The 15,234-nt window shown below is 46.5% G+C and overlaps 3 protein-coding genes across 9 annotated transcripts in view; 2 read left to right on the top strand and 1 right to left on the bottom strand.

Annotated features, from left to right (window-relative positions):
- The window catches only part of ralgapa1 (Ral GTPase activating protein catalytic subunit alpha 1), a 65,705-nt gene extending 62,388 nt beyond the window's left edge, over window positions 1-3,317 (top strand). For 6 of the 7 annotated variants that reach the window (XM_030356799.1, XM_030356804.1, XM_030356800.1 and 3 more), the window contains one exon: window positions 45-3,317. In XM_030356799.1, coding sequence (XP_030212659.1) covers window positions 45-190 — 146 coding nt within the window. In that variant the 3' untranslated portion in view covers window positions 191-3,317. The remainder of the gene's footprint in view (window positions 1-44) is intronic. The other variant, XM_030356801.1, reaches the window with a different exon arrangement.
- On the bottom strand, window positions 2,614-6,990 carry insm2 (insulinoma-associated 2). Its single transcript, XM_030356809.1, has one exon. The coding sequence runs from the start codon at window positions 6,736-6,738 to the stop codon at window positions 4,639-4,641; it is 2,100 nt and encodes a 699-aa protein (XP_030212669.1). The 5' UTR covers window positions 6,739-6,990; the 3' UTR covers window positions 2,614-4,638.
- A 3,682-nt stretch (window positions 6,991-10,672) lies between these two features.
- nfkbiab (nuclear factor of kappa light polypeptide gene enhancer in B-cells inhibitor, alpha b) lies at window positions 10,673-15,024 on the top strand. The gene is made up of 6 exons (XM_030356996.1): window positions 10,673-11,061; window positions 11,999-12,104; window positions 12,782-12,992; window positions 13,178-13,266; window positions 13,797-14,072; window positions 14,337-15,024. Exons 1-6 carry the CDS (start codon window positions 10,808-10,810, stop codon window positions 14,370-14,372), a joined length of 972 nt encoding a protein of 323 aa, XP_030212856.1. The 5' UTR covers window positions 10,673-10,807; the 3' UTR covers window positions 14,373-15,024.
- The last annotated feature ends 210 nt before the right edge of the window (window positions 15,025-15,234 follow it).

The following is a 15,234-nucleotide window of genomic DNA, read 5'->3' on the forward strand; positions in this document are numbered from 1 at the left end:
TTACCACCTCCTCCTCCTCCTCCACCGACCTGTCTCTCTCTCAGGCTCCTGCCTCGAGATTCTTCGGGGAGAAAGTCCGGCTCTGGGGGAGGTCGGGGGCGACTCCCCCTCGCCCATGTCTCCTCGGACTAGCAAGAGCCGCATGTCCATGAAGCTGAGGCGCTCGTCGGGATCGGCCAACAAGACCTGAGCAAGAGGAGTCGACCCCCTCCCCCCCCCCCCCCCCCCCACCCCCCCACCCACCCACTACACTACAATACTCTACACATAGACACACAAATGCACGTGTGTCTTCTAATATATTTCACTGCTTTGCCAACCACCTCCACCGCAGCAAAACACAGCAAAGGGTGTCTTTTGTTCATAGCCGTCATCGACTGGCTGTACTGTTGGCTGATAAGGGGCTGACTCGGCTCTGGGACTGACCCCGGATTGGCTTCCCCATCGGGTGTCAGCCGGTGACGCCGTGACCAGGGCTAGACAACCTGTCGGAGCGGTGCCACGTGTATAGGTGCCTGTTGGTTGCCTTCGGAAGTGCAGAAAAGCTAAAGTCGGGATTCCTCAAGATGTTATTGGATGTAAAATAACCTTGAGAAGAGAAATCGATATCACATGATCAAGGTCATTTGTTGTGATCTTATGTCTTGCAGGCGTGAAAGGGAAGAGCGTTTGTGCTATGTTCACTGTGATATTATTTTTTTTCCGTTTAGAATAGCGTTTAGAGTAGGTCCATTCAGGCAATTGTTCACCATCGTGTGTGTGTGTTTCTGTGCGTTTTTAACGGGGAAAATGGTTTGGGATTTTTGTCGGACAAACAAACATAGCCAGCAGGGTGTGCCAGTCGGCCACAGTCACAGCCAATGGGGAGCCCTCACCCCGCATGGTAGCCAATGACGGTGGACTTTGAGTGAAGAAGCGACTTGTCCCTCGTGAGTTCCACCTGTCCAGCACGCCTCCATTTTACACAGCTCACTATAGAATCCATTTCCCATTCACACTCCTGTGCTTCCATGCTGTACTGTGCCGCCCTGTTCCTTTACACCTCCAGTGGGTTCTCTCTGCGCCATAAGGGGGTTGCCCTCTGCGTCGTGTGCCACGCCACCTCATATCGCTCTGTCCCGCCGGGGGTTAGCGACGGCGCCAAAACTGGCGTAGGAAAGGTATTGTGCAATGATGATCTGTGTGGTTTGAAAAGCGCCGCTCATTTGATTGCTATGGTCTGGTCGCAAACTGACAATACTGGGGAGTATATTGACATTTTTGCATGTATTTCGCTCAGCCCCTAGATGATAAAATCAGTTCGGATAAAGACACGTTCGGACAAAGACAAGTAAAACTGTATTTGTGGACAGAAGCTACATGTAGATGTATTTTGTGTGCATTGTAAACAGGGGATATGGCAAACTTGTACATATTGTATTATTTTATTCTCCCTCTCTGCAATGGTAAAAGAAAATGCTTTGCTCTATCAAACTTGGACAATTGTTTTGCAAGGAGAAACTAAGACCTATTAAAGTCCCATCGGCCCTTTTCTTGTGCTCGGTGCAGCATGAGGCCATATTTAGGCAACCCTTATCACCCCACCCTTTCCAGTAAAACACTTGTGCATTATCCCTCGGAAGTGCTGCTATGCGACAGCGCTATTAAACTGAAGGTCAATCCATTTGGTTTCTGAAGGAAATCTTTTCATCAAATTGACAATTGAGAAATTTATTTTTTATTTACAATTCAACCAAAAGAATGCTGAGTAAATGCATATACCCGCCTGTTCCCTCAGCACAGCGCTTTGAGCAATGCTTAGCACAAGGGGATGGGAGCGTGTTTAGACGAAAGAGAGGTATTCTACAGCTCGTAGGACGTAACTGGTTATATAAAAAAACGATTATAAAAAGCCTTTTCTTGCTTTTTTGATTGACTGTAATGTATGTTTTGACCCAAACAAGAATAATGTTGCTGCATCTCTTTAGTTTGGTGGCATTTTTATATGTGGTATAGAACTTGAGTTTCTAACTGCATCGATATATACATTGAATATATAGGTTTATGAATATCTATTAAATGTGTACAGAGAGAGGAAACATGTTATGTATATACTAATAAGTCAGAAGAGCCAAAATAAAAACTGAAAAACAATCAACCTCAAGCCCATATCCGCTCCAGATGGGTAAACACTACTATAATATTTTTGTTTTTATATATATATAAATATATATATTAAGCGATTATAATTTTTTTAAGCACTTCAACTGACTAGTGGAAACCTTCATTCTTGCGCTTCTGAAGATGTACCGTTTGCTTGGCTTCTACAGACTACATTGAGTTCATGTCCATTTTTGTCCTATTGCATTTCTTCCCCAATTTGTTTTTGTTTTTTTCATTTAAATCCTGGCCCCATGATGTCACGTATCATGAATACAATAGTCAGACTCCAGCTCCGGAGCTTAATTTTTCATTAATTTTCTTTCTATCTCCATAGCCATTGTTTCTCCAAAGTGAGAGAAAAAAGGGATTTAAGACGCCATAATATTTTTGAAAAGTGATTCCATTTACTAATGACATTATGGATTGAGCTCAAACTTTTTTTTTTTATCATTTGTAGACGCGAGTCTTGTGAATATTTCACTCCTGACTAACGTTAAAATATATTTTTGTTCACATGACATTACTTTATATTCGTAGTCGTCTTCGAGGATGAAAATGAGAGCCATATACCTGTGTCCCTCCACCTCCATCACTACCACACGTGCATCACATGTGAACCCCATGTGCCCCTGGCTTCTGCACTAAACTGTCTGTGCTCCACTGGAGAAGGTGTCAGGGCGTTCCATCTCGACGCCCGTCAGCACTTGTGTGCACTCGTGCAACCTTGCCCTTTTTACCTCTTGCCACTCACTAGTACAATACTTTGTTGGCTGTTTAATCAGGTAAAATCATCCAACACTTTGGTGACCCAATAAGACATATTGTTGTGTTGTTGCCATGAACATTCATAGTTAAAATTTTTGTAAGGGTGCCAAATTGTAATTGCCTGTATAAATGAATTGATGGCGTTTGATGGCTTTAAAACAGATGTGTTTGTGTGTGTATATATATACATATATATATATAATGTATAGAGGCAGTGAGCAGTTTGGGGACAAAGCTAGTGTAGCCTGTGTGACTCGACATGCTGCATGCCATCAGATCAGTTATAAACGCATGTGTGACAGTTGTATCCAAACACATGCGCACGCACACACACAACTATCACTGTCAAATCTGTTACATAAGGAGTGGATGTGTAATGCTTTTTGACAATAAAAGATACAAAATTCTAACACTGGCTATCTGGTGTTTGTCTGGAGAAGCGGGGACAGGGCTCAGGGCATGTGACCGCATTGGCAGCTCTGCAGAACAGGGCCAGTAATTGCATTGTAAATTATGTGTACAATTTGACACATTTGAGTCTTATAGGTAAAGTATCCCAATTGGAAAATTGACACTTTATTAAAATCCATGTAATTTAACATCAAGATCAACATCATAAATTGGACAAGCAAACAGACTGATTGTGACAACTGTTAGCAGTTTAATTCATTCTATTTTGTCTTAAAAAATTGTAGACTTTAGAGTAAATAATCACAATACATTTTTGTCACACTAGATTTCCTGCATTATTTCAAGGAATAAATAAACTGTAAGACAATGATATTTTTTAACTATTTATTTTTTGTCTGAAAATAATTGTATAATTCTCATTTTCTAGCTCTGAATTTGAATGGCTGCCATATGACTGACCATGGTGTGTGTTAAAAGTGTTTCCATTGGAATATTTGTTGCTAATTCGTGCTGTTCCACATATTCCGCATTCATTCTTCCTTTTTTTTATCGTAGAATAAGGATTTTGAAATGGACTGCAGATATGAATTGCATCCTCGACTTCAGACAAGTAAGAATCCCTTTCAAAAATACAATTATACGGAGCAGTCCGCCATGCTGCGTGGCTACGCAGATTTCGTGACACACTCCGAATCTTCGACTGAGAGTGAGACTTTAATTATATTCAATGATCCATCATCGAAAATAATAAAAGAAAAAAAAAAAGGATCAATATGTTTTTCTGTATGATATGCCCTCGGACTCGTATAGGCTAACAAATTACCCTTTAAAACAATAAGTAGAACATAGGCATATCTCAAAAGTCCTTGAACGGCCTGTTTCAGTCGCTGTGTTTCAGCACCACGGACAGCGTACCTGCTGTTCTTCCTTTAATTTAATACCGACCCGTTGGGATAAACAAAAAAATAACGGAACTTTCTTCAGATACATTTTGTCTGTTCATTTAATCTGAGTGTTGATATATATTTCAATCAAGCTGTTTGACGAAGACACGTTGACCACCGGACCAGTGATAAAAAAAGTGCACTCATAGCATATTTAAATCAAACTTCCAACTTATCCATAAGACACACACACACACACACACACACACACACACACACACACACACACACACACACACACACACACACACACACACACACACACACACACACACACACACACACACAGTAAACAGAGCACAAAATATAACAACTTTTTTTTGTTATGATGTGGTCCTCATTTTGCTTCTGCCTGTCGCAGGCCTGCGGGCGCGTGTCACGGCCTGATGGCCATCTGCATCAGCATCACCTGGCGGCTGTCGGTTGAGTGAAACTTGGCCATGTGTCGTGTGAGTCCCGGGAAGCTGTAGAACGTGGAGGGGCAGTGTTTGCACGGGAAGATCTGCTGCGGCGGCGAGTCACATTCCACCGGGCCGTTGTCCTCTCTGTGCGCGTGCAGAACTTCGGCTCTGATCCCGCTCCCCATCGTCCCCGCGCCCAGTAACTCGTCCCTCATCGCGTGCCACAGCCGGTGTTTGTCCCGGATTTCCACGGACGGGAAACGGGCACCGCACAAGTGACACGCGCACATGGGATTGGGTCTGTGGTGGCCCTCGTGCGCCGAGCCGTACGGTAGCGGGGGTGAAGAAGAGGCCCGCGCGGTCATCTCGTGAGCGGCCAAATGTTTTCTTAAATACGCTTGTCTCCGGAACTTTTTCCCGCAGTATTGACACTCGTAGATGTCCTCTTCGGGGAGCGACTGGACGAACGCGGTCGGGGGAAGTTGTTGTTGCGGGGATGCGGGTTGCTCCACGCGCTCATTCGGACTTTTGCTGACCGGTAGGAGGCTCGAGGGTGGGCTGTCCGTCGCTCTCGTGCTCTGCTGCTGTAGCTCCATTCCGCTTCCGACCGAATTCCCGTAGCGCGAGGAAGAGTCGTACCCGGGTGGCGCGAGCCCGTCACCGTCCAGGCTGTCTACCGGGACCACGCCGTGGAGCTGAGAGTGAAAAGAGTTGCAAGAGTTGTTCAAGAGCGTGCCGGAGTGCGGATGGCCGTTCACGCGCAACAGTTCGTTCTCTTTTCCCTCCATTTCTAAAAAGGTCGGCGGCCGGTCGTCCTGCACGAGCCCCCCCCGGCCCTCCGACGTCGTCCGGGACTTGTTCTTCGCCCCCTGCTGGGTCGTCTCTTTGCCCTGGCCGGTCACCGGGCGCGGTTTATGCCAGCGACGATGGGATGCCAGATTGGCAGGGCAGCTGAACACTTTATCACACTCAGGGCATCGGTACTCCACGCGCACGATCCGCGAGCACTTGTGCTGCGCGAGGGAGAAGGGGTCGGGGTACTCCTCCTTACACAGCTGGCAGATGAACTCGCCGAGCGGCTTGTTCTCCACGGTGGACAGCGACGACTTCTCCCGCTGGAGCCTCCTGAACTCGGGGCACTCCTTCTTGATGCGGAGCCCCAACACGGGCGAGGTCGTGACCTCGTCCTCAAAGTTTAACTTCCGGTGGAGTTTTGTTTTTTTGGCGGGCTGGCCCGCGGATGGTTTGGCGGGTCGGTGGCTAGAGCGCTGCTCATGCTCTATCCCCCCCGCGCGTTTCTTCAAAGCAAACTGCTGCTGCTGGTTGTTGTGGTTGATCAACGTCAGCGGCGGGAACAGTGTGTTCATGGTGGCGTCGTTTTTCCCGCGGTCGTCGGGGTTCTCACCGTAACACGGCGCGAGGCGGTGGTGAGTCAGCAGTCTCTCGATGGAGACGGACGTCGACGCGGAACTCAACAGGAACGGCAGCTCCGGTACCCCGGTGGGTGTTTCCGCCCCCAGCGGGGCCGACGTCGTCAGGTATCGCCCGGAGAACAGAAGTTTGTTTTGGTCTTCCTCGTGGACGTCCAGCAGTCTCGTGCCCACCGGTTTGACGGGGCTGTACGACTCTGTTAAAGTCAGCGCGTGGCGAGTCGGGGCGGCGGGTAAGCAAAAGCGGGAGAAATCACCGGTCGGAGCCAACACGTCCACTTCGGTCACCGACTCCTCGAACTCGAACTCCGGTAACTGCGCGCGCCGCCTTCTTTCCCCCTCCACCTCTCGCGCCGACTCCACGTGCGGGGGGCTCCACGCTGCTGTGACTCGCGCGGGATCCTCGCGGCTAACAGCGCGCGGGCCTACCTCTGTCGGGGCGAATGGGAAAACGCTCATCATCACCCTGTCCTGGTGCTGTGGCGGATTTTCATTGACCAGCGCTGATTCTGTATTTTCTTCTCGCGTGTTCCCGACCCATGCGATGCCATTGTCACACGACGCGTCTGTCTCTATGGTTACGCTCCGCGATCTGTACGATGCCGGGCAACGCCGGTGTCTCTTCACTAGGAATCCGCGAGGCATGGCGAGGGCTTTCTTCGCGCCGACAGCCACCACTGCGTGACACAAAAATAATCGAATAACTTCAGCAAAAGAAGAAGCGCTTCCAAGTAAAAAATATATTTGAATAAAAAAACCCGGCGTGTAGAGGTGTGAAGACAGCTGAGAGATGGTCGCACTGGTCGCTTCTCCGGACAGAGCTCAGGGTGGCAGGTGTCGACTCCACGTTGAAGTAAACTCGACAGAACTGTGGTGGTCCGCCCTGTTTGTTTTTATCCCCTGCAAGGTGTCTGCACCCGCTGCACCCCCTCCCTTCTCTCCGACACAGAGACGCGCACGGGCACACACGCACGCATGCAGTCTCCCTCTTCTCTCTTTTCTCTTTTCCGTCCCCCAGCTTTCCCTTTCAGTTGTCAGAGGACATTCTCCTAACTTCTCAGACGCCGAATTGACTGGGAAGAGCTTTATGCTCATCACTGTCGCGGACCTATTTAGCCTGGCCTATTTTCTATCTTCATATACTTTTGTGCTGCCATTGGTGTGTGTGTGCGTGTGAGTTTCGTTCGGTGTAAAAGTGAATGGAAACAACACACATCTGGGTTATTCTATAACCGTTCTATGTGTGTGCTTAAAGTTTGCTTTATCAAGACAATTAAATTAGTAGCCTACAGAGAATTAGACCGTCGCACTCCAAATGTATGGTTGAACAACAATACAAAAACGAAAAAGTTTGAGTTTAACATTAACGGCGGAAAAAAAGTAGATTCCGTTATATAACAAATCCTACCGTGGTATCAAGCTCGCAAAGATAAGACAAACAACATGTGAACAAACGCGTAGGGCTGTTTTATTACACGTGGACCCATGGGGATTGATAGTGATCACATCGCTGGGGTTTCTAATTAGTGGTATCCTCGGTGGCTATTCAGCCATTCCTTACTACATTTATGGTAGGAATCATTTTGGTGTGTGTGTGTGTGTGTGTGTGTGTGTATATATGTATGGGTGTGTGTTTTCAAGGGGGGGGGGGGGGGGGGTATTCACACACAGCCCCTCCCCTTAGAAGCTGCTGATGCTGATAAGAGAGATGGGGGGGATCATCTATGTCATTTTCCCCAAGGGAGCTGGCCAGCTTCTGTATACGCTGTCCAAGTGCTTTCTGGCGGGCCGGGGCCAATCCGCCGGGGTCGGCCTGGCGTCGCAGCTTGGAAATCAATCAGGAGGGAGGAACAGCGTGAGAATCGCGGGGACCCCTGCCGATGTCCACCGCCGCCAACAGACGTGTATACCGCGCCGGGTGGGAGCGTTATGTTGCCTCCTGCAGCATAAAGCGTGGCGGATGGATACGACGGCGTGAAGCGTCCCGGGTATTTAATGACATGAAAGACAGCTGCTGATTGCTGTGAAAAGGTCGAGTTGTATAGACACACACACAGGCGACACTTCCTAAGGCGCCATCATTTGGGGGTCTTCCGTTTGGCTTTCATAATAAATCAATGCACGTTGATTGTATCCGGATCTATAGCCCCCCGCAAGGACAATTTGGCAACATGTTATTACAAAGATTTTTTTTGGTTTCCTGTAGGCCTATAGCCGAGACTTACACAATAAAGGGCCTGCAGATTTCTCCTTTAAGCCCTTGCCTTTATTGAGCTCTCGTTAACGTTAAGTGCAGGCATTGAGTAATAATAATAATAATAATAATGCAAATTATAGGCCTATAGACGACATGAAAGGACTGGGTCCGATTCACTCGGCTGTAAAGAGAAAAGTCGATCGCACTAGGCCTATATGGAACTCAAACTATAGCTGGAAGTCTGATTTGACAGGCTAAAAGTATAGTCCAGTCGTCCAGACTGTTGTTATTCCTTCCTGTCATTCCCTCCTGTTTAGCTTATGTGTTTCGTATTATTCAACATATATCTGCTTAATACATAACTGGCCATAAGGATCATAAATGCGTGAGGCAAGATGCTGGACGTCTCTGCTGGGTTTCAGATGAGGACGGGTTCAGCACCCAGAGAGGCGGACAGCTCTTCTGGACAGTAGAGCGTTTTCCCCCTATCGACGACACACCGTCCGGTCACAGGCATGGACTTGTCACAGGCCTACTCGATCTCCTTTGAGAATAATACGTTCTAATTTGAGCTGATTTTGAGGTCTCTTTTCGTTGTAAGCCCTCACCAGGCCGTGTCGGATTTATAGAACTATTGGGAATTATACAATGCCACAAAGGTTATGTTTAATTTAGTTTTGACCTGTATAGATACTTTATTCAATTTTAGTATTTATTTACTCTTTTAAATAAAATTCCGGTCAAAAGCCGAAACACGATCAACTGTCCGCGTGCACTAGAAGAGAAAGACTTGGGAGTTCTACCATCAAAATCAGTAGAATGAACGTCTGGCGCCATCTAGTGGACCAAAGTGGTAGTGGTTGTATAGGCGCACGATTTTCATTCTGCTCAGATTATATTTGGTGGTCGCCTTTATTTTACCGAATCTTTGGGCTCCAAAGTGCAAAGGCTCGTTTTGATACACCCACAGTGTCTCCCCTTCTACGACCCCGCTAGTGTGCGGCCCACCCTGCTCACCGTCATCATTCACCACACAGACACTCCCCATCCTGAAGCCTCAGAGAGGCCTCCCACTAGGTGTGGGACAGACGTAATTACTCACGTCACATTATGCCCTATCACATGTGCTGTCTATGCTTGAAGGCGATCTTGTAGGCGGTGAGCAGATTGGAGTCGGTGGGACTTCTTGTGTAGGCCAAACCGAAACTGTTGTTTGAGGTTTCTGTAGGCTAAAGTAGTTTACTTAGATTGAGAAGAATCATGCTTAGTGTCACCTATTTCCAACCACAATAATGGATTAGTTATCAGATACCCCTGTTTAAGAGAAGGCCACACACACACACACACACACACACACACACACACACACACACACACACACACACACACACACACACACACACACACCGGAGATATTCCAGAATTGGAAAAGGAATCGAAATAGTCATATAGACTACAAACATTTTCTATCTTTCACATTACATTGACAGAATGCATTTTACTAATGCCCTCATCATCATGATTGTGCACATATTCTAGATGCCATTCCTAATAATGGGTAAAACCCAAGGAGGGGGTAACTGGTTGAACTGGTATCACAGAAGAACCCAGATACAATCCCTGGACTTTCCTTCCTGCTATATTTGCATGTCTACATTTCTACAATGTGATGAATCACAATGTGAATCATTACATTGTTTTTAACAAAGTCATGTGTTGGTATTTGATTGATATGGAGATAACGGGTATTTCAAGGGAAGTTAACAATCTTAATCTAGTCATGATGGTAATCCCATACCTTGTTGTGAAACTGCATGCAGGCTGCATTGCAAAAAATGCAGTGACACAATTCAGCTCTTATGTTTCATGCACCAATTTCCTTTAGATGCATATTCTAATTATCATCACTTTCTTCATCCCCATTATTATGATTATTCATTAAAAAATACTTTAGAATGACTTTCAATAAGCCTTAAACATCGAAAAACTCATAATCTTCAGTTATATCCTCTTTAGAAGGCTATGAAGGGGAAAAGATAAACGTTTTCTTTGGTCTTGCGATCACACAAAAGAAAATTGCCGGACCTTTGAGCCGTGAAACGTGCCAGCAAATTAATCCAACTTTTCATCGTTTTATAATTTAAGCAGCCTCATATCTATCTATCAATGTGTATCTCAATAGAAATCCCCTCTTGGACAGTGTTGCCAGATTGGGCCAGAATTTACGCTCAATTTGGCAACCCTGCCTGCCAGATTGGATGGGAAATCTGGCCCAATCTGGCAACGTTGCTCTTGGAGACAGCAGTCTGTATGCCGTGTTATTATAAGTGACAGCTTTCTGGAAATCCCCTCGATGCTTTAGCTCCGCCCCTGTGTCTAACCACACACACACACGCACACACACATACAACCACACACGCACACACAGCGGCAGCAGCAGGGCATTTCCAGACTGGCTGACTCAAAACTCCAGTAGGATCTAAAACGAACAGCAGCGCATCGTGTTAAACCCTCACCATGGACCTGGACCGCGTATTCTCCCAAATGGACTACATCGGGGGGGATGCAAAAGAAGCCAAGTCGGGAGTGGGGACGACGGAGGATCGGCTAGACAGCGGTCTAGACTCGCTGAAGGACGAGGAGTACCAGGCGGTGACGGCCGAGCTCACCCAGCTACGGGTCGAGTGCTCGCGGCCACAGCAGAAACAACCAACTTCGGTCACCGGAGATGAACACAAATGGAGAGAGCAGATCACGGAGGACGGAGACACGTAAGTGTACTAAACTAATACGATCTCGCTTCGTAGTGTGGCTAGCTATTGAATAGTCCCCGGGTCTGGCTATGCCTAGAGTTGCACTAGCAATAGCAGGCCTTGGATGGTAATATGATCCTTTTCCTGTTCCGAATAATATCCTCCTCCGCCTTGTCATGATACAAAGTACTGGGCTTATAGTAGGAATGGTTTATTCACAACGGCCTTCTGACCTTCTGTTACGGGGTTAACAATGGCAGGAACTCTTGCGGATTTTTTAAAATATATTTGGTTGTAGCCAGTCACTGCGGAATCGGACGTAAACAAAAGACTATTATCAGAACGGAATCTACTATGGCCGCGGGTCAAACTCAGCTGCCTGGGAAAGTCCCAGGCGCGCCGCCCGCGCCGAGCAATCCAACGAACGCGCGTGCCCGACTGCATATGTAAGGAAGCAAGATAAATAAAGTGAATCTAAAAATACATGTATCCCTGAGGGATTATCAACATATCTATATTGGACTTTTATTCATTTTTGCTAATGCAAAGACACATCATCAGACCTATCTGGGCCTATATGTTGTAACTATTGGTTTTCTTTCACATTTTAAACTTCCTCCATTTCATCCCTTCTGCAATTTGCATAGCCTCTAAACTGAATCTTCGGTGTGCACATATAAGCTTCAAATGCTTAGCAACAGCCTCCATCTGATCTTGTGCCTGACACGCTTTCTGTCCACACAGAAAACAATTGCATAGTAAATTGAAGTGCAACACTTTAGTTAGGCAGATGACACTTTTATTACTTGACTTGCTTGTTGAGGATAGAAGAATAGGATTTTTTTCTTATATCCAGGTTCGTTTCATAATGATGTTACCACACATTTGCATTTCACTTTTCAAAATGTATTCAAATTGAGCAAACATTTGACGTCTGTCCCTTTTGTCTGTGCAGGCTGCTCCACCTCTCAATCATCCACGAGGCCAAGGATTATATAAAAAACATGATAGATTCATCGAGGAACACGCACTTCCTCAACACACAGAACATCCTGAGACAGGTGTGTGTGTGTGTCCGTGTGTGTGTATATGCTAGTGTTTGTGGGTGTGTGGGTGTTTCTGTGTTTATCCGTCTTTGTGTGTGTAATAGTTAAATCTGCACTATGCAAGTTGTTGCATTAGCAATCCTAATGGCTTCAGTTGTAGCTATAGTATAGCTACATCATTTTCTGAGGACACTATCCTCAGATTGTCCCATGGCGGTGGCGAAAATGGACCAAAATGAAATGGACCTTTTTGAGAAATGTTATGTTCGGGATATATTTTAATGGAATAAAAAGCTGCAGTAGATAAGTGACATATGTGCATTTTTAAATAGCTGCGGTAGGAAAAATGACATATGGGCATGTTTAAATAGCTGCAGTTCAAAAAGGGACATAGTGCAACTTTAAATAGGTGTAGTAGAAAAGTGACTTAGTGCAGCTTTAAATAGCTGCAGTAGTAAGGTGACCTACTGCAGCTTTAAATAGCTGCAGTAGTAAGGTGACATACTGCAGCTTTAAATAACCGCATTAGTAAGGTGACATACTGCAGGTTTAAATAGCTGCAATAGTAAGGTGACATAGTACAGGTTTAAATAGCCGCAGCAGTAAGGTGACATACTGCAGGTTTAAATAACCGCAGCAGTAAGGTTTCAGAGTGCAGGTTTAAAGCTGCGTTCCTCTCTTTGAACCTCCAGACTCCCCTCCACCTAGCGGTGATCACAGGCCAAGCCGACGTGTGTGAGCGGCTCCTGTTGGCGGGCGCCGACCCCACGGCGGTGGACGACAGAGGGGACACGGCCCTTCACATCGCCTGTCGTGGTGGCAACCTGCTCTGCTTCAGCGTCCTCACACAGAACTGTCCGTCGGAGCAGTTACGAAAGGTCATTTCCACCTGCAACTACAAGGGTACGCATTGTAACCGTTTTATTTCTTCTCTGACGTTCTGCCCAGCACTTTGACTCCAGCCGGTGTTTGTGGGTCTACGCTCTAGTAGTACAATCAGCTTATCCAGAGGAAGAAACTTTTCAATCATACCCTTTTCAAAATGTAACAGCACTAATTGCAATTCTGTGTGCGTTTGTCCCCTGCAGGTCTGAATTGCCTCCACCTTACCTGTGTTCATGGTTTTCTCTCATTGGTGGAGAGCCTTGTGGCGCTAGGGGCTGACATTAACGCGCAGGTAACCCAATTAATCCAAATGTATATTCATCTGTTCATTTTTTGGGGGGGGTTAACCTGTAGTTGCCACTAGCACACATACACTACCATTCCAAAGTTTGGGGTCACTCGAATTGTCCTTATTTTTTGAACAAAAGCACTGTTTTTTCAATGAAGATAACATTAAATGAATCAGAAATACAGTCGACATTGTTAATGTGGTAAATTACTATCTAGCTGGAAACTGCAGATTTTTTATGGAATATCTAGGTGCACAGAGGCCCGTTGCAGCAACCATCACTCCTGTGTTCTAATGGTACATTGTTTAGCTAATCGTGTTAAAAGGCACATTTTCTAATCTAATAATGATTAAAAAACCCTTGTGCAATTACTTTAGCACAGCTGAAAACAACAGTGTGGGTTTTCATGGAAAACATGAAATTGTTTGGTTGACCTCAAACCTTTGAACGGTAGTGTACATACTCCAACGGTAAACAGAGCCCCTCTCTGTTGATGGTGTACTAATACAACACCGCCCGTCCACCTCCACAGGAGCAGTGCAACGGTCGCAGCGCTTTGCATCTTGCCGTGGACCTGCAGAGCCTCTCATTGGTCAGGCTGCTGCTAAGGGGCGGGGCCGACCCCAACCACGTCTCCTACGGAGGCTTCTCTCCCTTCCATCTGACCTACGGTCGCCACGACAACGACATCCGGAACGCCCTGTTCCCGCTGACGGACCCGTCGCTCCGGGAGCTGCCCGACAGCGAGCCGGAGGACAGCGAGGACGAGGGCGAGAAGGAGGAGGAGGACGGACCGACGGACGAGGAGGTGGGTGGAGTAGATGATAGAAAAACTGATAACTGTGGAAGAGTTAACTGTCTGCTCATACTGACGCCGGCCCGCCCCACGATAAAGTATTCAAAAATATGATTTTTATAATAGATAAAATAATAGGAAAAAATGGTTTTATATATTGAAGTCAGATTATTCTAAGATTTATTTATTGACGGAGCACACAGTAGTTCTTGAACAGAGGTCACTGACCGATGGAGCGGGGTCGCTAACCATTCTTCCAATCCGTTCTCTCTCAAGGTGGGCTACGATGACATCCAGTGGAACGGACATTAAACAGAACCCAGCAGAGACACACAGGAAGCCGCCAACGAGGCAGTAGGAGGAGGAGACCGCCATGAAGAAAACGATGGCGATGATTACAATGAGAGACTAAACACCACCGGTCACATCGCATTCACTTTCCCCCTGACCCCCTGCTGACGTGATGGCCGAGAGGGGGGCTTGAGCGATGGACTAGGCACCCCCACCGGAGAGGTTCTCCACAGACTAGATGATCGGCAGTCAGGGGACCCGGCGATAGGACAAACGGACGGACTCGTCAACAAACACACTGACGGGTTGTGGTGGACGGCTGGGGTCTCCCGACACGCAGTGAGGGTCTGAATGAAGACGTACTACATGTCGACTGAACGGGGAGGGGATATTTTGTTCTGCCATAAGTGGATTGCTCACATAACACATTTAAAGTTTGCACACTTGGGTGTGTGGGGGGAGGGTGAATAGAACAACCAAAATCACTTAGCATAAGTCCACACGAAATATGTAACGGCAACAACCATGTTGTACGATATTGTAAATGGCTGTGTATACAAAGATGTATTTTTTAACGGAAGCTGTGAAGGTGTACAGTCGAGCAGGTTGTAAATGTCATGCAACGGAACAGTCCAGCACACCATGGTAAATTAAACACATGTATTTAACTCAAGCTTTACGCGTGCTGTGTCCTTTTTCTTTTAACGCGTGTCTGGCAGGTTTTTATGTCAGGGCATGAACAGGGGGCTGTATCAGCGTTTCCATCTACGGAAAAATGTGTTCTCGTGACCGGTTTTGGCCAGCTGTCAGTTCTTCTGTCAGTGATGTTTTTTCCTTTGATTTAAATAACAGAAAAGTTAGTTCTTGGTGTTAGTTCCCCTAT

This window comes from Gadus morhua, chromosome 5 (assembly GCF_902167405.1).
Source record: "Gadus morhua chromosome 5, gadMor3.0, whole genome shotgun sequence".
Classification (NCBI taxonomy): Eukaryota; Metazoa; Chordata; class Actinopteri; order Gadiformes; family Gadidae; genus Gadus; species Gadus morhua.

Excerpts from the sequence above, each read along its gene's own strand:
- insm2 (XM_030356809.1), bottom strand. The coding sequence starts at position 6,738 with ATGCCTCGCGGATTCCTAGTGAAGAGACACCGGCGTTGCCCGGCATCG.
- nfkbiab (XM_030356996.1), top strand. The coding sequence starts at position 10,808 with ATGGACCTGGACCGCGTATTCTCCCAAATGGACTACATCGGGGGGGAT. Across the intron at positions 12,105-12,781 it reads CACAGAACATCCTGAGACAG|ACTCCCCTCCACCTAGCGGT; the intron begins GTGTGTGTGTGT and ends TTGAACCTCCAG. Across the intron at positions 13,267-13,796 it reads GGGCTGACATTAACGCGCAG|GAGCAGTGCAACGGTCGCAG; the intron begins GTAACCCAATTA and ends CCACCTCCACAG.